This window comes from Anopheles merus, chromosome 2R, assembly GCF_017562075.2.
Source record: "Anopheles merus strain MAF chromosome 2R, AmerM5.1, whole genome shotgun sequence".
In the NCBI taxonomy this organism is placed as follows: Eukaryota; Metazoa; Arthropoda; class Insecta; order Diptera; family Culicidae; genus Anopheles; species Anopheles merus.
The window spans coordinates 42,573,496-42,600,986 of record NC_054082.1 but is presented as its reverse complement, the minus strand read 5'-3'; the positions used below and the strand labels follow the sequence as shown (position 1 = coordinate 42,600,986).

Here is a 27,491-nt window from a genome sequence, read left to right as displayed (position 1 = left end):
TAGTTGCAGACGAATAACACGCAAAAGAATACATGAAATAAATAAAAAACGACGCTAAATTAAAACTCGTATGACCGACCCGGCTCGCATAGTGCTTGCAGTCTGTCCAAACAAATACACAGATTCCGCAACGGCATAGAGAGAACGTGCGTTTGTATGGATGAGATCGGCAGAAGAGCGAGCGATAATACACGCCGGGCGGCCGCAAGAAACCACAGTTCTCGATTGTGCTTCGTACCGTTCGGTTTAGTGTTTGCGTTCAAGAGTCAAGTTCAATGTAAGTTGCCAGCTCCCTTTGCAAGTAGTGTGTGCGCGTACCTAAAGGGTGGTGTAAATTCCGGTTCCTTTTACATCGTCTGAGTAGAGGTTTATTTACGCGTAGCTACCCCTTGTCAGTGTAACGTACGCAAAGTACTCGGTTTAAAAATAGATGTGTGTGATGATTGAATCGTTGTACAAACAGATATCATGCACTTTTTTACGTCACACTGCTAACAAGAGTGGATATATGCTCCATTTTTTAATGCTGCCTTCACTTTGGCCACTTTTCTTCACTGGCGTACATTTCTTTTCCAGCGCACACACATTTACAGTGGCTAAGATGACTTTGTTGATTGTGTATTGATATGCAAACAAAAAACAAACGCAGCCACATAGTTGATGTATAATTGGTCGGTACCGGTGTTTTGGAAGATTACAAAGCCACACAACATCGCCACATGAACGTGTGTGCTGGCATGGTTGCGGGGCATCCATTATTCAAAACCGATTTCTTCGTTGCGCATCACATCCGGCCCGCTTTTGCGTATGCTCTGTAAATATGTGTCGTCTGCTCTGTGATCGTGTTCTCTGCTGTCATCTTTAAGAACTGCTGGATAGCCATATACGACATAGTGTGTGCTCGGTTGCTTATTTCAAACGTTTTGATTTACGATTGACGGTTTTGTAACAACCTTTAGCTGTTGAGCGTGTGTGTTAGCATAAAGCGGCTGCGTTTTTGCAGCATGTAGAAAAGACGGCGTGGAAAGTTAGCGCGCGAGTGATGACGTGTTAGAACCAAAACGCTTTTAAGAAATCCATCACAATTTTTTTGCTTATCAACACGGTTAAGTACACGGTGTACACGGTGGCCACCTGATAAGAAGTGCTCGACCGATAAGCAGGTGCAGTGCGCGCCTTATTATATCATGTTTATCGCTTCACTGTTAAGTGTGGATTGTAAAGCGGCAAATAGCGTGATAATGTGCTAATGTCATTCTTACCTCCACCATTGCAGCGTCAATAGTACCAACGTTTTCTTAAGGCATAACATAAGTCAATTATGAAGTATAAATGAATGATCTCGTACAGTACAGTTTGTCTTACATGTTATCGGGTTGGACAAATGTGTGACAGGGATTTTGTGACTTGTGCGGTGTTTGGTGCTAGCGCCATACCTGCAGGAGAAGAGAGATGGAATAAAACGATTTTAGTATACAGGCATGAGTAATAACGTATCTATGCCAATATTAAAGAGGCAAGTAAACTGAGCTTGAATATAGATCTACAGCAGTCTGAAGGTAAATGATTTCCTATTACAACTGTCAGAACCATCGTCTGGCAGATTAGTATTAAATTTGTTTGAGATCGAGTTAGAACTACTTGTAAATGACGAGGGTACCAGAATCGTTACCTTCCTGCCAGCGAGGTTGTTGATAACATACATTAAACACTACCATTAGTGCTTCTAGCAATCAGCAACCGGGCGGGTGTCCTTCATCAAACACGCACTTATAATAACCGTGTCGATAGGAAGCGCTTCAGTCTATCAAAACCCTTCCAGCCAACCGGACCACGGTTATCGTACAAGAAGTACACACATACACATATAGATTTTCTACGCGTTTTCGTTGCAGATTTTGTTCCTTAGATTCGACCCGGAACGCTACCGCTAGCGTAACGTTGTTAAGGTTACTCTTACAACCGGAAGACTATGGAGGGCTTAATGGGGGGCCAGTGCGCCGCACAGAGCGTCGGACCGGCGAATCAGCTGTTTGGGCTGCTGGTGCAAACAATCCTGGCGGCACAGTGTGCGATTTCCCCACCGGATATATGGCCGAAGGACTACGGCCCGACAGCACTGCAACGCGGATTGGATGAGTACGATTTCGTGATCGTCGGTGCCGGTTCCGCCGGGTCGGTTGTTGCCAATCGACTGTCCGAAAACCCAGACTGGAAGGTTCTTCTGCTAGAAGCGGGCGGCGATCCACCGATCGAGTCTGAGGTAGGGTGTCGGAATGTGTGTTTGCTGTCTGCTGTTTGTGTTTGTGTGCTTTTTATTTTATTTCCTACCCTACGATCCTTCTTTTGCTTAATTCTTCAACATTCCGCCTTTTCCCAACACCCTCTTATGAACCTTCCCATCCCCATATTGTAGATACCCTTTATGCAAATTCATTTAGCGAAATCAAACGTAGATTGGGTTTACTATGCCGATTCGAGGGATAAACTCAACCCGCACAATCGCACAGCTTGTCGAGCGTCAACCTCCCCGGCCGGTTGCTATTGGCCACGTGGCAAAATGCTCGGCGGTTCAGGAGCAATGAACGCCATGGTGTACATTCGCGGTAATGCACGCGACTACGATGCATGGGAGCTCGAGGGCAATTCTGGCTGGGGATGGCGGGACGTTTTGCCGTACTTTCGCAAATCGGAAAACAATCTCGACGCGGCAGTCGTCGGCGATGGTACGTTTCACGGAACGGGAGGATATTTGTCCGTTAGCAGTGCCTCGGGTTATTCCGGCCACATGGAGCATCTGATTGCAGCGGTACAGCAAAGCGGATACGACTACTTGGAAGACTTCAATGGCGAAAATCATATCGGTTTCGGTCGGGTGCAGCTTAACACGATCGAAGGTGTTCGGTGCAGTCCGGCGAAGGCATTCCTCGCACCTATCAAGGACCGTCGAAACTTGCATGTTATTAAACGAGCACTTGCAACGAAGCTTGAGGTTGATGCGCATCAGCGGGTATCGTCAGTGCGGTTTGTAATGGACGAGCATAACGATTCTTCAAACGACCAGACGCGTGTGGTGGAGGTTAAGGTGCGCAAGGAGACGATCGTTTCGGCTGGTGCAGTAAACACGCCGCAGTTGCTCATGCTCTCAGGAATTGGGCAGGAAGAGGACCTGCGCGAGCACGGCATTAGGATCGTATCCGACCTACCCGTTGGACGCAATCTTCAGGACCATGTCATGGTGCCATTGTTTTATTGCATCAATCGTTCGTCAGCCACCGATTTTGATCTAAACCGGGAGGTAATAGGACATATGTACGATTATCTGATGCATCGGAATGGTCCACTAAGCGAGATTGGTATCAACGCTTTCACGGGATTTGTAAACACGGTCAATCATTCGGATCCCTTTCCGAACATACAGTACCATCATATGTATTCTCGTAAGCGGTCGAATATAGCTGGTCGGTGGCTGAGAATGATGGAGCTGGACGAACTTTTTAGCAGCAGCGTGACGGACGCTAACAATGAAGCGGACGTGCTAGGTGCATTCGTAATTTTGTTAAAGCCAAAGTCATGGGGTCGAATAAGGTTGCAATCAGGGCAGATTAAACAGAAACCTAAAATTGATGCCGGTTACCTCACACACCAACAGGATATCGAAACACTAATCCAAGGTATCCGCATACATCAAGACATCATGGCAACGGATGCCGCTAGACCGATGGAACCTGATCCGGTACGGATCGAGCTGCCAAGTTGTCAGGACGAACTGTACGATTCCAACGCGTACTGGGAGTGTTACATTCGAGAATTTACCCTGACACTTTACCATCCAGTGGGGACAGCAAAGATGGGCCCTTCTAATGATCCGGACGCGGTGGTTGATCCAAGACTGCGCGTCAAAGGCGTGGCGGGGCTACGAGTGGTCGACGCTAGCATCATGCCTGACATTGTGAGCGGTAACACGAATGCGGCAGTTATCATGATTGGCGAAAAAGTGTCCGACATGATAAAGCAGGATCATGGATGGAATGAGGATGAAAAGCAGCGCAATTGAGAAATGATACTTTGAAGAAGGAAAAACGAGAATGTGTCTAAAAAGGCCTATTACTGTACATATTGCGTTGCGTTTATAATGCACCCGAGTTTGCGCTTGTGAAATGCACTGGTTGGTTGGTTGGTTAGTTGGTTGTCGGATGAGAGTTACAGTACTATGGGTTTGGAGTGGTTTTATCTGTTGGCGTGCATACAAGTGGAGGACGATTGCAACTGTTTACACAAGGCGCTATGCACAGACAGAACGGGGGCAGGGCACGTTCTTTTGGATGCACTTGATTCGATGACGATTGAGCGTTAACTTATGTGTGCTCTTCACTCCAGATCGCATTTATGGCGATGGCGCTGCAGCACAGCGACGTCGACTGGGCGTATAATGTGCAGCGGTCAGACAGCTCGAGCCTGGGAACGCGCAACGGCACATTTTGGCCCCGGGGCCGTACGCTGGGAGGATCCGGCGCAATTAATGCGATGATGTACGTGCGAGGCAATCGGCGTGATTACGATCACTGGCAGAGTTTGGGCAATCCCGAGTGGGGATGGGAGGATGTTCTGCCATATTTTCGTAAGTCAGAAAATATGAACAATCCAACGCTAGTTCAAGGCGAAGGTGCCAAGTATCACCGAACGGGTGGATATTTGAATGTGGAGCAGCGCATTGACAATACGACCTTGAACGGAATCCTGCGCCGAGGTGCATTAGAGCTGGGTTACGAGTGGATTGATGATTTCAATCGAGACCGGCACAACGGTTATGGTAACACGCAATACACAATTATCGGTGGAACACGCTGCAGTCCGGCCAAGGCGTTCCTAACCCCAGTTCGGCAGCGGGAAAACTTGCATGTCATCAAACATGCGTTCGTGGACCGGGTGCTGATTAACGAGCGTAACGTTGCCACTGGCGTACGCTTTGTTGTCGATGGAAGTCAGCGTGTGCAGCAAGTGGCAGTGCGGCGTGAAGTTATTCTTGCGGCAGGTGCTATCAACACTCCACAGCTCTTGATGTTATCGGGAGTTGGGCGGACAGATGAACTGAAGCAGTTCGGTATTCCGCCCAAGGTAGATCTGAACGTTGGAGGTAATCTGCAGGACCATGTAGCGGTTCCGCTTTTTTTCAAATTCTACGCACTGCAAGAACAGGATATTAATGAGCAACTCACTCGCATCAATGAACTGTACACGTATGTCGTGCAAAATCGCAGCCAGGCTGTTGTTCGAATTGGACCATTGAATACTGGCGCGTTTCTCAATACTAAAAATACCAGCGATCCTTACCCAAACTTGCAGATATTAAACTTTGCCTTTCCGAGGGGCGGTGGGTTCAGCGAGGCACAGGCAAGACATTTTGAATTTACCGACATAATCAGTGCATCGGTGCAGGAGGTGGATCGTGTCACTCCGGCGATGTATGTGCACATTACAGCACTCAACCCGAAATCGCGCGGTCGCGTCAAGCTGGCGAGTGCTAACCCGCGGGTGCATCCAATCATTGAGGCGAACTACTTTGAACATGCAGATGATCTGAACGTACTGGTGCAGGGAATACGACTCCAGCAACGGTTACTGCAAACGGAAGCGTTTCGGAATGCTGGAGCAACGCTTCACCGGATTGATATACCGGGATGCCGAGAGCTGGTATATGATACGGACGCGTACTGGGAGTGTTACGTACGGCAGCTCACCGTCACTACCTACCATCCAGTTGGGACGGCAAAAATGGGCCCGGCCACGGATCCAGATGCTGTGGTAGACTCTAAACTTCGTGTTAGAGGCGTTCATAGATTGCGAGTGATCGACGCCAGCATCATGCCGTTAATAGTTAGTGGCAACACGAATGCTCCGACTATCATGATCGCTGAAATGGGATCTGACTTCATCAAACAAGAACACGGGGAACTCTTAGATGAAAACGGAAATGAATTTTAACTCGAACAGTGGGATTTTAAATGCTTAATTGAATTGAATTGAATGAATTTATTGAATATAAAATTATCAAATTCCCTAAACCGAACAATCCAAAAATTTCCTTAAATCTACTCCGGATCCTGCAATCCTCCTTTTTCTGACTATCTATTTCTAATTATAATTCTGAATTTACTTCTATTTAGAACATAAAATATGTAGTTTTGTCGTATGCCAAGTACCGTTGCTAGTTTGCATCCATGTTCACATCAACCGCTTTTTGCAGATTCCCGAAACATTCTTCACCATACAAAAAACCGACGCCGATTGGGAAAATTACGTAGAACCGACGCCACACGCTAGCAAGGGCTCGAAAGACGGCGCCTTTTGGCCGCGGGGTCGTACGCTCGGTGGCTGTGGTGCCATCAATGCGATGTTGTATGTGCGCGGTAATTCCCGCGATTACGACGGCTGGGCTGAGCTGGGCAATCCAAACTGGGGATGGAGCGATGTGCTACCGTACTTTAAGAAAAGCGAAGACAACCACGACTCAGAGCTGTTGCGTCGCGATGGCGGCAAGTATCATGCTGCTGGCGGGTACCTAAAAGTCGGTAACTTCCCGGTAAATCATTCCCTGGCCGAAGTAATGCTGCAAGCGTTCAAGGACGCAGGATTTGAGAGTACTGCCGACATTAACGGAGCACGGCAGGTTGGTTTCGGACGGGCACAGGGTACGATTGTGAACGGTACACGCTGTAGTCCGGCCAAGGCATTCCTGGTGCCTGTGAAAGACCGTCCCAATATGCACGTTATCAAGCACGCGGTCGTGGTTACGGTCGAGCGCGATCCATCGACTGAACGGTTCAAGTATGTGAACTTTATGATCGATAATAAGGTGTTGAAGGTGGCCCATGCACGCAAAGAAGTGATCCTTGCAGCCGGTGCAATTAATACACCACACATCCTACAGCTGTCCGGCATTGGGCCGAAGGCTCTGTTGGAAAAGGTAAACATTCCATTGGTTGCTGATCTGCCGGTGGGAGAAAATCTGCAGGATCATCTGTTCGTACCGCTGCTTTTTAAAATGCACAAATCAACTGCCGAAAATTACAACATACAGCAGGAATTGGCGAAGAATCTGTTCCAGTACATTATGACGCGCTCCGGGCCGATGGCTGGACATGGTGTGACGAGTGTAATCGGATTTATCAACACACTTGATGCATCCAGCCCTTTCGCAGACATTGAGTATCACTTCTTCCAGTTCGAGAAGGGCTCTGGGAAGTCGGTTTTGTTCTGCGATAAGGTTGGCTACACCCAGGAGATATCGCAGTCGATGTTAGAAGCGGCTACGGAGGCCGACGTGGTGATGGCTATCGTGGTGTTGCTCAACCCTAAATCGAAAGGACGCGTAACGCTTGCTACCGAGGACTTTAATGAGTTCAATCCGCCGCGCATTCAAAGCGGCTATCTGGAGGCAAAGGAAGACGTTGAGGCTGTTTTGCGTGGAATTCGTTACATCAATAAGATTGTCGACACACCGACTTTCCGTGAGCATGAGGGAGAACTGCACCGCATGAAGCTGTCCGAGTGTGATGAACTGGTGTACGATAGTGATGATTACTGGGAGTGCTATGCACGCTATACGACCCTTACGTTGTATCATCCAGTGGGAACGGCTAAGATGGGTCCTGACAGTGACAAAGAGGCAGTCGTCGATGCAAGGCTGCGTATAAAGGGTGTTAAAGGACTGCGCGTTGTCGATGGTAGCATTATGCCGAACATTGTGTCGGGAAATACTAACGCACCGATTATGATGATCGGCGAAAAGGCTTCGGACATGATTAAGGAAGACTGGGGTGAGGGGCCAAACCATACTGAGCTTTAAGCGACCACATTGTGTGTTGTATGCTTTTCAATAAATGTTCATCTCATTGATTCCATTTTTTCTGTATCAATGCATTACCGTTTGTTCGTTATTGAGCTTATTGTTTGTTCTTCAATCAATTGATCACCGGTAAGGAAAAACTTTCTTGATGTTTCCCAAGTATATAGAAATTCTTACCCTTAATTAGGTACCATATCTGGCATTCGCTTTGCTGAACGGTTCGCATGTCTGGAATTATTACGCCGAAAGGAGTGACACAGCTAGCAAAGGCTACAAGCGCGGAAGTTACTGGCCGAGGGGTAAAATGTTGGGTGGATCAAGCAGTAACAATATCATGCTGTATGTGCGTGGCAATAGCCGCGATTACGATCGCTGGGAGGAGCAGGGTAATCCGGGCTGGGGTTGGAAGGATGTGCTGGAGTATTTCAAAAAGTCCGAAGATAACGGGGCGCAACATTTGCTGCAGGAGAGAGCCGATTACCACGCGCAAGGTGGTTTACTCAAGGTCAATTCTTTCATGTCAAACGACATGACTAAACTGGTGATAACTGAGGCCGCACAAGAGTTGGGTATACCGGAGATTATGGACATCAACAGTGATGAGTATATCGGTTACAATGTAGCGCAAGGCACGGTCCACAAGGGAAGACGCTGGAGTACAGCAAAAGCATTTCTAAACACCGCAGCTGATCGACCCAATCTGCACATCATCAAAAATGCTCACGTGACCAAGATCAACTTCGAGGGGACTGCAGCGACAGGCGTCACGTTCGATGTGCCCTCCCAGGCGGGCGTTTCAGCAAGCATACGAAAAGAAGTGATTATATCGGCTGGTGCAATAAATACACCACAAGTTTTGCAGCTTTCCGGACTGGGAGCAAAGGAGCAACTCGATCGGCTAGACATCCCGCTGGTTAAGGAAATACCGCCAGTGGGGGAAAATTTGCAAGATCATTTGATTGTACCCCTGTTTCTGAGTCTGCACGGTTCACGACCGATCGAACGCAGCATGGATGAACTGCTCGACAGTATCTACAGTTACTTCCGTTACGGGCTTGGTACGTTTGGTACCGTCGGTATAACAGATCTTTTAGCGTTCGTCAACACACAAAGCCCGGCCGCCAAATTCCCGGACATACAGTATCATCACTCGCTCATTCTCTGGAAAACGCCCGATATAGCACGACTCACTCAGTGTTTCGGCTGGGAAGACTACATTTCCCATCAAATAATTGAGCAAAACCAAAAGTCCGAAATCCTTATGGTGATGGTAACACTACTCAATCCCAAATCGAAAGGAAATGTGCAGCTTCGCTCGTCCAACCCGTACGATGCACCAATCATCAACGCTAACTACCTCGACGACCAGCGGGATGTAAAAACGATCATTCGTGGCATTCGGTTCTTCCGAAAATTTTTGGATACGGAAAATTTCGGCTATCACGAGCTGAAAGAGTTCCACCTGAAGATTGAGGAATGCGATCGGTTGGAGTACGAATCGGATAGCTACTGGGAGTGTTACGCCCGATACATGTCCTCTACTATCTACCATCCTACGGGTACGTCCAAAATGGGTCCCGATGGAGATCAAGCGTCTGTTGTCGATTCTAGGCTGAAGGTTAGAGGGGTGCAAAATTTGCGCGTAATAGATGCAAGCATTATGCCCGACATTGTGAGTGGCAACACAAATGCACCGACTATCATGATCGGTGAAAAGGGTGCCGATATGATAAAGGAGGATTACGGAGTAGAGACGAAGGAAGCAGCTACACACACAGAACTCTGATAAATATAGTGATCAACTTGAAAAAATGTCAAGTTTTCTACGTAGCAGCAGCGAATGCTGGTGAAATAAAGCTTTCGTGTGTACAGAAACAATTACCGGTTGAAGTGAAATAACTGACGATGTTGCCCCTAAAAGTATGCACGAACCGGTTCATGATGACAAGCTTTTACAGTGATGGGAATGAGAATATACATGGGTTGATATTTTATGTGATACGATGTAAGGATTTGTAAAGATATTTAATCTCTAATTACACGGAATGGAATTTTAACTTAATACAGCATCCAACATCCAACAATGATCGAATCATACATAAGGCACTTGAACAAACAAAGGGGAAGTTGGAATACAGTAGTAAAGCTTTCCTCCTTTGCCAGGAAAGGAGAGAGAAAGTTGTTCAATTGTCACGTAAATAAAATGATTTCCTAAACATTCCAATGCACACACTACACCGCTGTGTTATTATCTAACGGCTTAATTTGAATGTATCGGGTAGATGACATAAAATGTTCGTACACCTAGTTGACAAAAATTGCACGACCTTACATGTGAATGTAATTCAATTTTGAAAATCAAGTATACATGATTAGTGGGTCATGAAATAACGCCCATATTGTTACCAATTGCAATGCTGAAGACCTCATATAACCAGACCCGCATTATGCGTCATCGCCTTTTCATTCGCCTATATGATTTACCTAAAAAGAAAAGACACAAAAACAGAACTTAATTAGTTGATCGTTTTACAGTGAGAGTCGCATATTATTGCATGGCAAGATGATGCTTCTGTGTCCCACTTTGCAGTAAGATCGGCTCTGTAGAAATATTCGTACAGCTTTGATTGTATAATATGCCCGAGGCTAGAAGTAGCACGGTGCTAAGGTCGATACACACACATTGGGTGGTTTGCTGCAAATTTTGTCACTTTCCTACTTCGAGCAGTTGATGCACATGCAACACATTCCCACCGCACGGGTAGAAGCGGTTTATCTTTCTGCCAGCCAACCAAATCAAGCCGGCCAGTTTTCAAGTAGACACACGACCACATGCATCGTACACTGCATCGCTTTTTGGATACAATTGCAACTTTTCTTCGGCAGTCGGCGCCGTGTGCACCTCGCAGACCGGTTATTGCATTTACCAAAAACGTCACACCTGTGAGCTGGTCATGGTACAATCTGTACTACAGTCGCTTAAGGCGAAAATTACAACCAAAAGGTGGAGGAAGGAATAACAATAATCGCCATCGCAAACCTACCTCAACCGATAAGTGCAATGTAATGGAGGATTATTGAGTAACTGATTAAAGCTAAATAAATGTCACGTTTGACTTGACGACTGCTGAATATTTACAAAATTTTAGAAAGTAGTACGAATGTTTTGAAAGAGTTTGTGTGTGTTGACGCTACTGAGCAACGAAGAAAAATTATCCCACAAAATGATCGACCGATTTTCTCATGAAATTTAAATAGTTCCGCAAACAATGTCCTTCATTAGCATTGATGCTGAACAAAGAAATAACATTTGCAAATAAATAGCTGTAAAACAACCATAAGCTCCATTAATTACTAAACTACCAGAAAAAGTCTCTAATACCCCTATAAAGGTCAATGCACAATAAAATGCAACGATGCAAGGACATTGGTCTGCGTTAATGCTCGTAGTCTGTCTAATCAGCCGTATCTTGGTTGTATTTTCCTGCCAAACTTTCAATCTTCTCACCTCGCCGCTTGAGCCGCATTTTTCCAGTTTCTGACGTTTACCGAACCACTACTCGCTATGCATTATGTGAGATCAAGGTGGTACCAATCTCGGTGAAGGTCATTATTTCAAGAAGAGGCAAAAAATGATTGATTTTGTTGACGTACCATCCCTTTTGAAATTGGGCGATCAAATGGACGAATAAGCTATATGGCATAGCAATGGTATCGAATACATCCCGGGCGAAGACGGAATCGTTTGATTTTCCTTGTGCAACAACACAGCACTATTTGCCTATAATCTGGCGACAAACAACGCTAAAGGCCATCCTGGTTATATTTTGCGCCGCAGATTGCGTTTTAGTGGCTATCATATGTTCCAAGCGCTATTGGGCATGCGGTGAAACCTTTTTCTACTATCAGTGCGCTCGGTAAATGTTTGCTTTTTTGCAATGCAAAGGAGTCTCCGCCAGGGTAGTTCCTTCATGCTTTGTTTTCTTTCCCATACCGGTGCGCTGGTTGGTGTGTTGCACGCATTATAGGAACTGAACTGCCGTGCGATATGGCGGAACATGTTGATTATGTGGCGATAAATCAATCGAATCCAGCTTACCGGAAGATATTGCGACAGCTCAACCGACAACTGGTATACATGTAAAACTTCGTTTCTTCCATTACACTTACGTTGAGGTGTATAGTAAATACTATCCTACAACGGAATGTAAAACGAAAATATGGTACACACTGTTTGAATACCGGAACAAACAACCCAACAAAAATTAAGGAAGAAATAGCTCACGGAAATCAAATGCAGGTGCATCGTAAACTGTTTATGTTTATGTAAACGGTGTATATGTTTTGTACCGTACGGTGGCTATGTTAATTTGTGCATTTATGCAACCAGTTTTAGAATGAGTTTACTCCTAATATCTTCAAAGACAAGTTCGATTAAAACATAGAGGAATAAAACCAAAACATATATAAAATGGTTTTGTTCAATTGCAGTATTTTGCACACTACTTGATTTTTTTTCATCAGGCATTTCTAATCGCTGATCTTATGTTTCTTAAATGAACATGAAAAAACAAACAAGCAGCTAACAACAACTAACTTTGGTTAGTTTAAAATTGGTCAGTTTACTATACCCTAGTAAATTATTTATGTAATGTAAAATAGGAATTCAATATGATATGACGAACAAGCAAATTATTGAGAAAGATATAACACAAAGAAAAGTTTGGTACAAAACTTTGAAACTTTTAAAGTGTCTCTAGTTCGAACATCTATGATGAGAATGATGAGACATACAAATACAACTAACATTCATGATCATGTTAATATTCAGCGTCATTTTTCTTCCTGAGGTAAGGTTTGATTGTCCACTGTTCTGGGCAAAGATATGCTCTGTCGGCTACTGTTATAACATTTTTTCACTCATGCTTCGTTGCATCTTTGAGAGTGTATTTGTAGACGAAAAGTAGCCGGTGCGTTTCAAAACTTAAAACTCACACTTAAAAGACGCTCTTTCCTGTTTCATCTTTTTTGTTTCAACGATAACGAAAGCTACAGAGTGAGAGATAAATTTTCCATCCAACACTCGTGATGATACTTTATATATATACAATTTTTCGCGCTTCTCTGTAACCCTCACACATACATGGTAGTGGAAAAGATATGAGCATATTCTTCGTGCGTGACACGACAAAAACCATCAGCAACCACATGACGGTGCAGAGGACCGGTTAGATGCTACGGATTTGGTGTGGAATTTTGCGCACGCATACAACCATATACCCTTACAACCACCACCAGCGTACGGGGAAGGCGCGTTTATCGTTTGCAACAGCTGGAGCAGCCTCAAACCACAGTACCACTCCAAATTGCATAATCCACGTGTTGGCTCGTGCAGACTCGATCAGTACACGTTCGTCGATCGACGCGATCGGTTCGCTTTTTCTGGAGGTGGTGCGCGCGTATTTTTGTTTCACCAAGTTGGTCCAATTGACGCAGCTTGGCGCACGTACGTGACTGTTGGGAATTTAATTTCGGAATTGGTGCTCGATGTGCACCCCTGGTTGTGCCAGTAGATCACCTCCGATCGGTCAATAATTACTCTGTGCGCTCCCGTGTGGCAGTATGTCGGAGAGAGTGCCGGCGGAAATTTGGAAGTCACAGAAACGAAGCCATCAGTAGCATAAGTCGCAAAAATAAGGAGCCCCATTTCTATCGTTAGCGAAATGCGAATGAAAAATTGGTGAAAGTGTCGGTGCAGTGTGTGGTGTGTGTGTGTTTCGTATTTCGAGCGATCGGAGGGCTGTCAGTGTGAAGTGTTGTGATTAATGCTGATGGTGGTGCGGCACAAATAACGCGGCGCTTCCGCACAAAGTTAATATCTCACGCAAGAGCTCTGGTGATGGATGACGCGAACGATTACTTATAGTTCAGTTTTGAAATAAAATAAACAGCTCAATAATCGAGTAGAACTGCGAGTTGCAAGAACAAACGAATTGCTTGCAAGAGTGTCCGGACAGACCGGACTTCTACGCGTGAGACACAATGGTGGTCTCCTTTGGAACACTCATTCCGCTGTTGGCGGGAGCGGCACTGAAAGCCACACCTGCCGCGGCTGGGTTAACAACTGCCGTTGGGGCGGCCATTAGTGCCGCGACGGCCGTTATCGGCGTCGGCAAGCTGGCGATTGTGCCGATCCTGATCGCTTCGCTCGCCTATTACAACTACGATCTGTTTGATCCGGAGAATCGCCCGTTCAATGTGCCGGAGGTGGACCGTGAATACGACTTCATCGTGGTGGGCGCGGGTTCGGCTGGTGCTGTTGTTGCCTCGCGCCTTTCGGAGATAGGCGGCTGGAAGGTGCTGCTGCTTGAGGCGGGTGGCCACGAGACCGAGATCTCGGACGTTCCCATCCTGTCACTTTATCTGCACAAAAGCAAGCTGGATTGGAAGTACAGGTAGGTTAATGTTTGGCGTGGGGCAAGGGAGTTACACTATTGCACAAATAGTTGCAATTCGCTCTGTAGCCGATGCAGCTGGCATGCAACATGAAAAAAAAGAAACGGACCCCGGGTGGGACGATGTAGTAGCTATGGTGCGCGTTCTGCAAGTTCTGCTTTCAGAAAGTCGTTTGGACTGCCTCTCGGTGGCGTACCAAGCCAAGCGTGATGACTTTGAAGGCGATGCACTTTTTTCCATTTCGAATGCACTTACGGGTTAGGCAGTTGCACTGCCAAATATGCTGCCCTCGCCGCCTTATGATATGTTAGGTTCGGTTGCACAGGCACGGTACACGGGCCGGCGACAGCCGTTTCGCGCACAAGAACTGACCCTGATTTGAGCGAGCCACGAACGACGAAACCGTAGTCGGTCTGTGGCGGATGGATTGGAGGAGTAGGCTTAACAAACCAAGTGCAATTGCGTAAATCACGCTTGCATACTACGGGCGGCACACAAACGCGTCTCGCTTAAAGGTATCGATGGTGAGGGTTCTGTTTTTTTTCCTCACTCTGGAAAGTGTTAAGTGGTTATTTTCGATCGCTTCAAGCGCAATCACTTTGGAGCTGCGCGACCTTTAGCTGTCGATAGAAAAGAAACACTCACACCTTCAGTAGATGAATCTAAAAGTTTGTAGAAAAGGCACAACTGGGATATCAAGCCGTGATTGATTTGCGTCGTGATAATCAATGTAGTAATTTTTGATTCTTCATTGCCAAATTCGTGAAATGTAAAGATATATATTTTATGCAAGAACCCACTGTTACTATTTTTGGGAATCTGGTTAGTATAAACGCATTCCATATGCATTGTATATCCACTATAATTATCGCCTACACTCGAAACTCCAAAAGAGACCCGAAATAATCGCCCAACCTAATCGTGGCACCGATATTGGCATCGAACAATGAAACGATCATGATGCAATCGGTATGTGTCGCACCTTTCAAACCATTTTTGCCTTATTAATCTTAACCCTGTTACGATTTCAGTGCGATCGTAATTTTAAATGCGCTCCACTATCACGATCAGCTGAAATTTAATGTTTTGACACACAAATAAACCCTACTTGATAATCAACGGAACCTACTTTTTAATCGATGTTGAATAAATGATACACTCTCGGAATGGTTTCCAAACCATGCTTCCGTTTGTTGAAGTGTAGTTTCACTTGCAGCGTGTGATGATAGTCAGCAGCACCATTCGTACTCGTTCTCTCAGTATCGCTTTTCCTTGTGCTTTCAATTGATTCCATATTAATTTGCTAAAATTAGACATGCCGCCCAAAGCCACACACCATGGAGGATCAGAAGCTCCCCGTATTGGAGTTGAAAGTGGAATTAATTTACGCCACAGCTTGTACCCTAGTGTCGAAAGTGATTGGCAACCAGGACTGTGGGCGAGCTGAACGTTGGTGTCATAAAACTACGACACACAACCCGGGGTGGTATACAAATAATTAATCATCGGCCGACCAAATTCCCTGCAGGGCATGCAGCTTCACGATATGTTAACATATTTTTCGGAAGGGCATTCGACTCATTTTGGTGTCCTGTTCAAAAAGAGATTAGATGGTTTTAATTGGGTTTACTAATCCTACAACCAAATCACCTTTATCATAGCATTTGTAACAACTAACACACATTTAATGCTTATTCTTTATTGAGCTCAGTATATGAATAAACTCTGAGAATCATATTGTAATACATTATAGTACCTATACAAAAGAAGGCTACTGTGATGCAAATTTCGCTATCGATTTCAGTTTAACTCGAAGTTTAATTCGATACCAGCTTCGCATAAGGTAGATTATTTTATCATAACATTTTTTGCACTCTGAAAAAACCTGTTAGACGACCTTATGCCCAATTCGCAGTTGCTTGCCCACCACTGTCTTACCTCCAGTCAGGTCGATACCGTTCGCAAGAAAATAAAATGATGCATATAAAATGAACGGAATACATCGCCGAAAACAAGGTTCGATTTATTTTGGAAAGCTTCACGATCAGATCGCACGTTCAGGGTAAGCGTTTATCATAAACCTCAATAGCTGGAGCAACGGAGGCACGTGGCCTAAACGACCTGCATCAACCGGTTTATAGGTCAAATCGCCGATGTTTTGCAGACAAAAGAGGTGTGGAGCAAAGCCGCTCATCTTTGATGCTGCATCATGTATTGATTCATCGTAACATCTGCTCTCTCTATTGGCCCCCAACCGAGAAGGATGCTGAGGAGGTTTGAAACGGTTGCCTAGCAAAACGTTCACGTTGTTTCCGAAGTGGAATAGTGTTTGTGTACCTTTTAACGCTATTACTGTTCAAGATATATGTCTTAATTTGTACAAAGCTGTGCATAATTATCATAGGGAGTGCTACCGGAACGGTACATGATAGATTGATTGCAATTGACTTGCGAGCTATACACAATAAACGGCTCACCCTAAAAACATTATATTGCGCTGTTCAATACATCAGTTCTATGAAACATGATTGGCCGTTTAACAACTATCTGCTGTCGGATATTAAGTACTACCTAATTCGTCAAACGAGAAAAACAATGAGAACAGATTTAGTTTTAAAAGCATTCGCTTGCCAACATCAAGGTACGATGCAAAACAAAGTAGTGCGTGAGCCCAAACCTTGTGATCTTAATACAAAAAAGTCGAGAGCCTTCGGATCAAAACATTTCCGACACTACCCCTGCGAGACAAGATCATCACAAGCCATTCGCCACCCTAAAGGCCGCTTGCAGACAGATGATCAGGGGTTTTTTTGTTGGTTATTTTATTTTCGGGTCCCTTTCCTGAGTTACGTCTAATCTAATCTTCTCTCGTTTACTGCCGGCTAACGAAGGGACACAGACACTTGGAAGCGATACATTGAACTTGGACCGAAGGTAACATTTTGAAGATCACAGCAGAGCAGCACGACCAGAAAGTTGCCTCCAGACATATGTGATACCTCAGCCAGTTTGTCGCCCACCTTGCCCGAATATCAAGTTCAACCCTTCGGATCTTCTTAATTGTCTACATAGATCATCAAGCGAACAGATAGGTTTGAGCCGAATCAGGAAATGGAGTCGATGAAACGACATGATATGGTTGACGATTATTGAACAAAGCGTTGTGCTGAAAATGAGTTTACGTCTAGATGATATTAGCGCTACAACCGGTTATGTAATCGTTAGACACATGATAAAGATAACCAATTTACACAACAAAAAAAGACATACAGTTATTGAAATTACATTGCAAATAATTGAGAAAGTGCAATAACTTCCTCTGATATAAATAAATGACCTGTTAGATGGTATAGTAAGTCAAATCATATAAAAATGTTATGCATACACTGAAACTTCTGATATTCTCAGGTACAGTGCCGACAGTCTAGCAGAACGTAATCCAGTAACGGATATTATGTTTCATTAAAAAGTGATTAGGAGAGAAAGTGCTCGATTCGATACAAACAGTGCACACAAACATGCTGTACTATTTCCGTTTACCAGCGCATGTTACCTTCACATTCACATTTGCTGACCAATTTATCGTGTCTGGTTTAGACCACGCATCAACAAATGCCACCACAAAGAACCTTCGGTTCGCGTGCCACCACGAAAAATCTCTCAATGTGTTTTCAGTGATGAAACTGATTTTGCTACTAACTCTAAACTAGGGTACAATCAAATCCAATGTTGGAGTAGAAAAATTACAGTCAGCTGTCTGCCAGAAGCAACGTAGTGTAGTTCCAAACACACCCGGAACCATACCAAATGGTACGCGTCTGTTGAGGTTGTCAGTGTTTTCCCGCTAGTCTCGACAGCACACTTGCGCTCTACTGGAGCTTGTTTAAGGGGAAACCATCTCGCGTGATGTTAAAAGAAAATCCACTAGCGGAACCAATTTATGTCGTTTTTCCGTGGGAGCAGGACAGTGTGAGGTACCCGAAAATGTTCGATTCCGTTATTTTACTCCGTTCGTAGAGAGAGATTCATGTATGCGCCGGTGTGCACGACCGGGTGCCCATGATAACTATCACTGGGAGGAGACCAACACTGATAGACTGGCGCTGATGGTCGATGAGTCACTAGTATCGGCGCACGTTGAGCCGCCCGTACACAATGCATTAAGCATTGAGGAAGAATTCAACGGACAGATGCTACAGACGGCTTCAGCGAGCCTCGACTTATGCGATAAATACGGTTACATAAGTGTACACACATATTTATTACTTGATCATTAATGTTTACTGCGCGATCCAAATTTTACAAAAACCAGTGGATGTGAAAGGTTATGGTAGATAGCTGCTGCCGTTGATTGGGTGTCCACTTGTTACCACATACCGTTTTGTCGTGCGACCGAGCCCACCGTACGATCAGGCGTAAATAATATCTAACTCATTTTTAATGATCTGTATAAACCTTCTCGCTTTGGGTCTGAAGGTGAACTTAAAACGAAACATGCACTACATGCAATATTCAACATTGGATTGTCTGCTTGTCTGGTAGCATTATGTTTTAACACTTGCTCAACGCGATCGCCTACAACATTTCATGCTAGAAAATCATTACTCAGCAAAGCTGGCGCGCTTTATCTACATCTGGGTGGTAATCTTAGGCAAGCAGTAGCTAATATGTTTACTTTAAAATAATTACAAAATGGAGATAATTATCTCGATCGACACCACAAACCATACTAACAAACACCACTGAACTAAGCGAGAGGAAGCTGAATTATTCCACGATTAATGGATCCACTGTAAAGCTTTAAAACCTTCTCAAAAACGCTTTCATGATCGCAGGTTGAGGTGAACGAAGTGACCTCGCCTTCTGCGTGATGTATAAATGCCGGCATTAAGGCGTTAAAATGATCTTGGACGTGGTTGAACGTTAGTTGGTAAGTCACGGGACAACAGATCAGTACAACCAACACTGAAGTGCAAGTGAATTTTATGTCTTCCTTGTTGCAGCTTCAGGGAAATGTTTAGCACCAACATACGTTGCAGGGACTAATTACGCAAAAGGTTCCAAAACGCTCACGCTACGATCAATGTCAAGTTCATGAACGAAATTGGCACATAAAGTTTAGTGTTCGTTCAAACCCAAAAACCAAGCTTTACACCTGGACAATCTAAGTGAGGTCAACTGGGGACCGTTTATGACCTCAGGCGGTACCATTTACAGTCCACAATTGGTCTCGACGCAGTGTGGTTGATGTTGAACTTGAACTATTCACCAATGTTTGAGGTGGGCTAAAAAATGCCCAAGAGCACCAAGCTCAATTTCGGCACATCTCTATGTAGGAAGCTGATTTACTGCATTTGCATCATCTCCCCATTCGCTTATTGACGGTAAAAAAAGTTACTATATCTTTTTCGTTTCGGTGTTGTGGTGCAGATTTTTTCTGATATTCATTTCAACGGGGTCGAAAAGTCAATGCCACACATTGAAGATTGCCACAAAAATATGATTTTTGAAGAGTTTTGTTAGAATAAAACTGCACTCACTCGTGTTTTTGTTAACAACGCTATATCTTGAAGATCACAACGGACTAATGATGTTCAAGGTGATCATATCATTAATTATCTTTTCTAGCTTTAGTTCAGCATGTCAGGCAATTTTAAATGTATATTGCATGTTGCGTTTTGTACTTTTCTTTTAACACAGTTTTATATGAAACAATTGCAAAAAAAAATATAAAAAAAATTAAAAAATAAACAAAAAAAATATGTCGAATATTTTTAAATACACTTTTAAACGCCAAAATGACAATCATCAAAAATGTCTCAATCCCCGATGCATAATGCATTAAGCAATATTATTTTACGATAAAATTACTCGCATCCGTTTACAACCGTTTGGTATTTTATTACGAGGTGGCTCATAAAACCAAGGTTCGTGATCATATCGAGGAAACTGGTGGAAGGAAAAGAAAAGAAAAACACTTCCCTTAAATGTTTTCTTTTGCTCGTACACGAGACCTACCCCAATACAACACAATTCTGAACCGACGAAACCGGTTTCATGGTTGTTTGAGTTTTAATACCAACCACCAAAGTGTGTGCCTGACTTCACGATTCTTATTCATCAATAAGACCCAATTATGAATCACTCAAATGCTTAAAGGCTCGATATTCAGTTTTTGGTTCCGTTGGTTCGGCTTCGTTATTCCATCATTAATTGGTACGCCAGAATCTGGCAAGGTAGCTTACAGTTTCGTACCAAACAAAAGCCATTAAAGTTCGGCTCGAAAAGATACAGCAAGCAGGTTCAACTGTGAAGCTCACAATGCCAGAACTGATTTGCATCAAGGTTTGTACAATTAACGATGTGGTTTGCGCTTTTACCTCACAAGCAGCTTGTGTTTCTTTTTGTTTCTGTAATGCCGTCGGCGATACTGCCGATCACTTTCCCTTTTGAGTGGCGGAGCAGGACGTGCTTGCTGCCGGTTGCATAAGGGCTCTTTGTGCGATGCGCTTGTAGAATAATGAATATGCTGCAGCGTGAAATAGAAGCGCTCTGGTATCGTTATGTCTGCTGCAGCACCCGGAAAGCACACGCAAACAACGCTAGCAGCGCATAATAGTCTGGTGGATCGGGTGTTCCCACTTGTAACCGACCCAGTCTCGGAACACAATTGGTTTCTCCCTCCGCTTATCGGGAGCAGCATGAAAAGCTGCACCTGGGATTGTCAAATATGGGATGTAAAATGTCTGTTCATTTCACAGCTCCAAGCGTTAATTAGCAGCCGATAACAAGAAACTATAATTAGTGCGTTATTATTATACATTTGGCACCAATTAAATTAGTCTGAAAAGTAAGACATTGTAGCATTCTATTAAGCAACAAATAAAAAAAAACATACAAGACGACTTCCCCTCACAAAACTGAAGCGTTTGAAAAACAAATCGAAAAGGTAAACAAAGCGTTACCCGTTGAAAGTATCACAAATCGAATCCGTGATGACGACCTCAGAAGAGTTGGTCGTGGGATCGACGTAGCTTTTTCGCAACCCGTCCCATCGACGCTCCGATCGACCGTGTAATGAATTGGTTCCTACTTCATTTCTGCTCAGCCTCCAATCCGACGCGGTGACTAGGCTGGTATCCAACTACTAAAAACCGAGTGTTTGAACTTGACAGGCAGCGACGAAAGAAAAGGTATAAGTAATGGAGAACAAGGCTACCCAACCAGAAAAGAAAAGTCATCGTATATGACAGTTGGGGTGAGCAATGATTGAAAATTTGGAAACGATATTCTTAATTTTCGGTTTGACACGTCAAGATGATAGAAATCGTAGCACGGCACAATATGAAGGCCGGATATGTCAGCACGAAGCCGATCCCATACGGTTTATCCGATATGATTCAATTGCGCCTTTTGAGAGGATGAGGTAGCTCTGGTACGTAAATAGTGCTTGTGGTATGTTCACAGTTTTCAAGGAAAGCTTTTTAAAATTGAAGTGGCCAATGCTGAAGAAACAATCAAGTGCATCGCTATCCCGCGAGCTGACAAGGCTTTTGTTACGATTGGTGTGAAATGAGGGCATGATCATGAGACACCTCACGAGTTGGCCTCGACGTCATCCTCTCCAGCATAAAATAATGTTTGAACGCTACTTTTTGTGCGACTAATTGTCCGCTACAAATTGCTACAATTTTACGTTATGCAACTGTGCTACGAGCACACCCCGTGTGGTGGGTGCATCGGGCTTTCCATCTTATTCTCATGTTCGTATGTTGAATGACCGCAAGAGCAGAAATGCTTGGGCTTCTTCAAGGTTGAAAAAGTGTGTGTACGTGACGGTTGATCCACCGCCGGTTGATGCTAAGCCTGTCTGGGGTCGAGTCCACTTACTGACGGTACTTGTACAGCGTAACGAAGTCGGTAGTTACCGGTAGCGATGGATAACCGCAAGGACCTCGTCTATTTCAGTTCGTTTAATCGCTTGTATATGTTACTGATGGATAATTCTTTGAATTACCGCCATAGGCAGATACAAAAAGCAAACCGAACATTAGTATAAGTTTGACATTATAGTTTCGTTGGGTAATTATTTTGTTGTGAATCCTTATATAGATGTTGAACTATGTATATTTTATGTGTTTTTACTCCCGAAGGGTATACGCCGTTACCTTGAACATCAGGTATCATAACAATATTGTAAACAGATTATAATAACGTATATTATAGCTGTAAACAATCTACCATGCATTTGATACATCGATATGTTAACTTGACCTAGATTACGCATGTTATATTTCATAACAAATCCGGACTCTTCAAACTCCGGAACGAAGGCTGCACTGCAAACACTGCAGATCAAACAAATACTTCTCAGATCATACGGGTCCGACCCAGCTTGCCAGCTCATGGCGCAACTCACGATTGACAAAATTAGTCTTATCGGAAGCACTCCTACCCCGCTTGCGTAGATCTGAGCAACTTTTTGGCAATACACGGCATCACAAAGTCAACCAGATGCTGGCCAACTATCGACCGGCCCGCATTCGTGCAGGGTATTACGTATGCCGCGCCTGAACGACCTTGAGTGTGTTTCGAAGAGCGAACGTTCCTCCTCCACAACAAGTCGCACGCAGGTGAAAAGATGATGCAGCTACCACCGGACTTGACTGGCCCCGGTGCTGATTTGTTTACTCGCACAAGCCACCTCCACCCGAAAGCGTTAATATGACAAATAGACCCGCCAAGAGACGAATTTCTTCACCACGTTGTCCATTTGTGCCAGTCATTGCATATGACGACCGTTGCACATGGATCTACTTACCTCAAAAGACCGGCTTTCGTGATGAGCTGATCTGCTCGTGGTCTGATGGTTGAGAAGCTTGAGAAAGATTTAGCTCTTCTGTTCAAATTCCGGAGGACGTGTTGTAAAATGTCAAATTGCTTTTTTTTTAATTCTAGAATCAATCAATCAATTTTATTTTGTTTTGCCTCTAAAAAGGGGTGGATCAGCTACAAGCCCTCTGTAAAATTTCCTATTTCATATTGATTAAATTAACATAATGGGGATAAGACATTGTTTGATTTTAATCATACCCTTGAACTTAAAAACTACGACAGAAACAGACACCCTGAATACCTATGAATTTATGACATGGTTTCAATAAAAGGAAGACGGTGTTCAATGATGCATTCTTTCGAAAAGAGTTAAGCAAGTTTGACAGTGCTCCAAGAGGATACATCATGTGGCGGTTGGCCTTTGGATATTCGATACCTTTATGTAAAATATTTTGAAAGCCATAATAGAATCGCATATCTTCACTAACTATATAAACAAAGTAATAAAGTAGGATGAATGAGTCAACAAATAAACTGTTAACATACTTTCTAATGGTGCTGTAGCTTAACATCACCGTAGAAGAATCAATTTGTTTTTTGATGACGGCTAGATGAAAGGTCAGACCATTTCCTATCCCTATTCCCACAACCTATCGAACTAGGTCGTAGAGGTGCTGATATCTCAACTGTAAATTAAATCACCAGTTAGGTAGTCCAATCAATCACTCTCGATGTTCGAAGCTTTAAATCTTTATTCGCACACAATATCCCATGAACTAGATTTCCATTTCCCATAAAAGGAAGATTTTAATTTCATTCCAATTTGCTTTCCACAGAACCCAGCCACAGAAGACGGCATGTCAAGCGATGAAGGATAACCGATGCTGCTGGACACGAGGCAAGGTCCTCGGGGGCTCTTCGGTGCTTAACACGATGCTGTACATACGCGGTAACAAGCGCGATTTCGACCTGTGGCAGGCGTTGGGAAATCCCGGTTGGGGCTATGAGGACGTCCTGCCGTACTTCCGCAAGTCGGAAGACCAACGGAATCCCTACCTGGCACGCAACAAACGACAGCATGGTACTGGTACGTACGAAGGAGCCTTCCACTGCTTTTATTTCCGGTCGTCTGTAATACCTCTTTACTTCATGCATTTTAGGAGGGCTGTTGCAAGTACAAGATGCTCCATATTTGACTCCACTCGGTGTATCCTTCCTGCAGGCTGGCGAAGAGATGGGCTACGACATAGTGGATGTAAACGGTGAACAGCAGACTGGTTTCGCGTTTTTCCAGTTCACGATGCGCCGTGGTACGCGTTGCAGCACTTCCAAGGCTTTCTTGCGCCCGGTACGCAACCGTAAAAATCTACACGTCGCCCTGTTTGCCCACGTCACGCGCGTTATACTAGATCCGGAAACACGACGCGCACTAGGCGTAGAATTTATTCGAAACGGCAAAACGCACAAGGTGTTTGCCACTCGTGAGGTGATTCTTTCAGCAGGAGCGATCGGTACACCCCATCTGATGATGTTGTCGGGAATTGGACCGAGGGAGAACCTAGAGCGCGTAGGTATCCCTGTCTTTCACGATCTACCTGGTGTGGGACAGAATCTGCAGGATCATATCGCCGTTGGTGGTTTGGTATTCCGTATCGATCAACCGATTTCGGTAATTATGAACCGTTTGGTGAATCTCAATTCGGCACTTCGCTACGCTGTCACCGAAGATGGGCCACTGACCAGCAGTATCGGGCTTGAGGCAGTCGGTTTTATCAGTACTAAGTATGCGAACCAGACGGACGACTGGCCAGATATAGAGTTTATGTTGACGAGTGCATCGACACCATCGGACGGAGGCGATCAGGTGAAAAAAGCGCATGGATTGAAGGATGAATTTTACGAGGATATGTTCAGCTCGATCAACAATCAGGATGTATTTGGCGTGTTTCCGATGATGTTGCGTCCCAAAAGCCGGGGCTTCATTCGGTTGCAGTCTCGGAACCCGTTGCGTTATCCTTTACTTTACCACAACTATCTCACCCATCCGGATGATGTTGGCGTGTTGCGCGAGGGCGTAAAGGCTGCAATAGCATTCGGCGAAACACAGGCCATGAAACGGTTTGGCGCTCGCTTCCACAGTAAACAGGTGCCGAACTGCCGCCACCTACCGGAGTTTACCGATGAGTATTGGGACTGCGCCATTCGACAGTACACGATGACTATATATCACATGTCCGGCACGGCAAAGATGGGTCCCCCAGATGATCCTTGGGCAGTTGTCGATCCGAAGCTACGCGTCTACGGTATTAAGGGGCTGCGAGTTATAGATGCTAGCATAATGCCGCGCATCACAAGCGGTAACATCAACGCACCGGTCATCATGATTGGAGAAAAGGGTGCCGATATGATCAAAGAGCTGTGGTTGAAGAAGGGTCACTCGCGACGAGGGAAGCGTCAACAATTTGCGAACGAAACGCTTAGTGCCGCCAACCAAACGGAAGCAATAGAAGCGGTGGGCGATAGTAGTGCGGCACCTTGTGCAAACGAAACCTTTGTTAGCTAAGTTAGGGACGGTTGCGCTACCACCGCATCTGGGCGATAGGCCTGCATTCCAATGCCAAATTTAACACTCAATCAAAAATGCGAACTCGTCTCGAGGATGCAAAGACTAGGACGAACGATGGCGCTACTATACGCTGTACATACCATTGCTTCCTGTTACCGTAAGATTATGCTAAGCGAGGTGATTGTAGTTAGGCAAGGCAGTTTGATGATATACTAAGTCGCACAGTTCGGATCAGCAAAAACTGTGCAAATAACACACCAATTAAAAACTGACTGACTGAATGTATGTAAGTAGGAATATAAATTTGAAACAAATTTTAGTCTGTTTATGATTTTACACACGTCAAATCGTTACTGGGGTATATGAAAGAAATAAAGATGAAAAATAACATTTGAAAATTATTATCATTTTATTATCAATATTTATCATTTTTGTTTTTCAATTATTTTGTCCAAGATAGCCCATCAATAAGTTTTAAAAATAAAGGGAGTACACATAAAAAGAAAAAAAACATCGATAAAATTACGTATATGAAACGCTAGCAACGTTCATCCGTGCTTTCAAACTTAATATTGAACATAGCCTACATTTAGGAGCAATCTGGTCTAATACAAAATCGGGCGTGGTTATATACGCCTGAAAGACGACTTTTAACATGAGCTCTAAAAAGGTGATGCCATAAATATTCAAAATAAACAGGGTGATTCATTATTTTTAGAAATACCAATTTTTGTATAATTTCAAAAATATTAGGTAATTGAATAAAAGCATAAAAATAAACAAATATGCAGATTAATAAATATTCAGCACCAGTTGAGGATTTTTTATTCAGCATGTACATTGTTGCACTGCTTGAGCAAGTGATGCACCCAGCCTCACAGCATTGAAGTTTGCATACGATGAAACGACCAACTGCAACTTTAGTCAAGATCTATCTCATCTTCTACAAACCATCAACATTTGCTTGACATGGATCAATTTAAATCGCCTCAGATACAATTTATTTCCCACCATTCCACAGTGGGCAGCTGCCGGGATGAAAGCTCAAAATTAAACTATTATTTTTCTAAAATCCGAGAAAAGCATAGTAATCTACAGCATCAAACTAAGAAAAAACTCGTATTAGTCGTATTAGTTATTACGATGGAGACTTCTAAAGTCTTAGGTCTTGAAAAAACTCAAAACAGATATATATTTTTACTTCCTTTAAACTATTGTAACTTTCACAAAAATCAACCATCAAAAATAGTTACTTTATCAAATAATGTCAATTAAATAAAAAGTTACAGAGTATAGTGTGCATTACTTCCTCTAAATTATATCAATTATGTACGTTTGATAACATGCCAAATTTGAATACCGTAAAACACCGTGGTATCATGTATACTTAGTCAATGCTTTACATCTGAACAAAATATCTGTAGAGAAATTAGCCGCTACTTCGGGCAACTTTGCCAGATATTGCCATTTTAATGACAGTATAAAATATTCAAAGCGTTACCTGCAGAAGGATGACTAATCTCCGTATATTTGGGATGTCTAGGGCAGTTTTTGATGGAATTTGAACATCGAATGTGATGATCAATGATGACGTGATGATTGATCATCGACATTTCGGAATATTGGTAGTAAACCAAATGTACCATGTAAGCATTATTTTATTACAGTCAGGATAAATAACATATTACGTATAACCCAATATTTACGTTACACATCCAAAAAAGAACATGTATCAGATATAAGGATATTTTCAAAATAATTATAATCTTTGCAACATAATCATAA

General features: G+C 43.8%; 4 protein-coding genes and 1 long non-coding RNA gene across 14 annotated transcripts in view; 3 read left to right on the top strand and 2 right to left on the bottom strand.

The window, feature by feature from the left end:
* LOC121588642 (flotillin-2) overlaps positions 1–27,491 on the bottom strand; it is a 156,287-nt gene that overhangs the window by 28,638 nt on the left and 100,158 nt on the right. The window lies entirely within an intron of this gene.
* LOC121588631 (glucose dehydrogenase [FAD, quinone]-like) lies at positions 170–9,727 on the top strand. 2 transcript variants are annotated; one of them, XM_041906778.1, is made up of 3 exons: positions 170–277; positions 1,896–2,263; positions 8,037–9,727. In XM_041906778.1, the coding sequence occupies exons 2-3, from the start codon at positions 1,973–1,975 to the stop codon at positions 9,633–9,635; spliced, it is 1,890 nt and encodes a 629-aa protein (XP_041762712.1). In that variant the 5' UTR covers positions 170–277; positions 1,896–1,972; the 3' UTR covers positions 9,636–9,727. The 2 variants fall into 2 exon arrangements, with proteins under 2 accessions (XP_041762712.1, XP_041762711.1); XM_041906777.1 differs by lacking the exon at positions 8,037–9,727 and adding an exon at positions 6,248–7,899.
* On the bottom strand, positions 875–16,033 carry LOC121588649. The gene is made up of 4 exons (XR_006004199.1): positions 15,988–16,033; positions 15,435–15,896; positions 10,256–10,333; positions 875–1,436 (listed from the first exon to the last, which is right to left on the bottom strand). It is a non-coding gene; the product is annotated as an uncharacterized LOC121588649 (long non-coding RNA).
* On the top strand, positions 2,277–4,451 carry LOC121588639 (glucose dehydrogenase [FAD, quinone]-like). The gene has a single exon (XM_041906789.1). The coding sequence runs from the start codon at positions 2,426–2,428 to the stop codon at positions 4,055–4,057; it is 1,632 nt and encodes a 543-aa protein (XP_041762723.1). The 5' UTR covers positions 2,277–2,425; the 3' UTR covers positions 4,058–4,451.
* LOC121588627 (glucose dehydrogenase [FAD, quinone]) lies at positions 13,276–26,072 on the top strand. Its single transcript, XM_041906772.1, has 3 exons — positions 13,276–14,304; positions 23,977–24,227; positions 24,301–26,072. The coding sequence occupies exons 1-3, from the start codon at positions 13,892–13,894 to the stop codon at positions 25,701–25,703; spliced, it is 2,067 nt and encodes a 688-aa protein (XP_041762706.1). The 5' UTR covers positions 13,276–13,891; the 3' UTR covers positions 25,704–26,072.

Coding starts and splice junctions, on each gene's coding strand:
- LOC121588631 (XM_041906777.1), top strand. CDS start 1,973: ATGGAGGGCTTAATGGGGGGCCAGTGCGCCGCACAGAGCGTCGGACCG. Junction 2,264..6,247: donor ATCCACCGATCGAGTCTGAG/GTAGGGTGTCGG, acceptor CGCTTTTTGCAG/ATTCCCGAAACATTCTTCAC.
- LOC121588639 (XM_041906789.1), top strand. CDS start 2,426: ATGCAAATTCATTTAGCGAAATCAAACGTAGATTGGGTTTACTATGCC.
- LOC121588627 (XM_041906772.1), top strand. CDS start 13,892: ATGGTGGTCTCCTTTGGAACACTCATTCCGCTGTTGGCGGGAGCGGCA. Junction 14,305..23,976: donor AAGCTGGATTGGAAGTACAG/GTAGGTTAATGT, acceptor TGCTTTCCACAG/AACCCAGCCACAGAAGACGG. Junction 24,228..24,300: donor CAAACGACAGCATGGTACTG/GTACGTACGAAG, acceptor CATGCATTTTAG/GAGGGCTGTTGCAAGTACAA.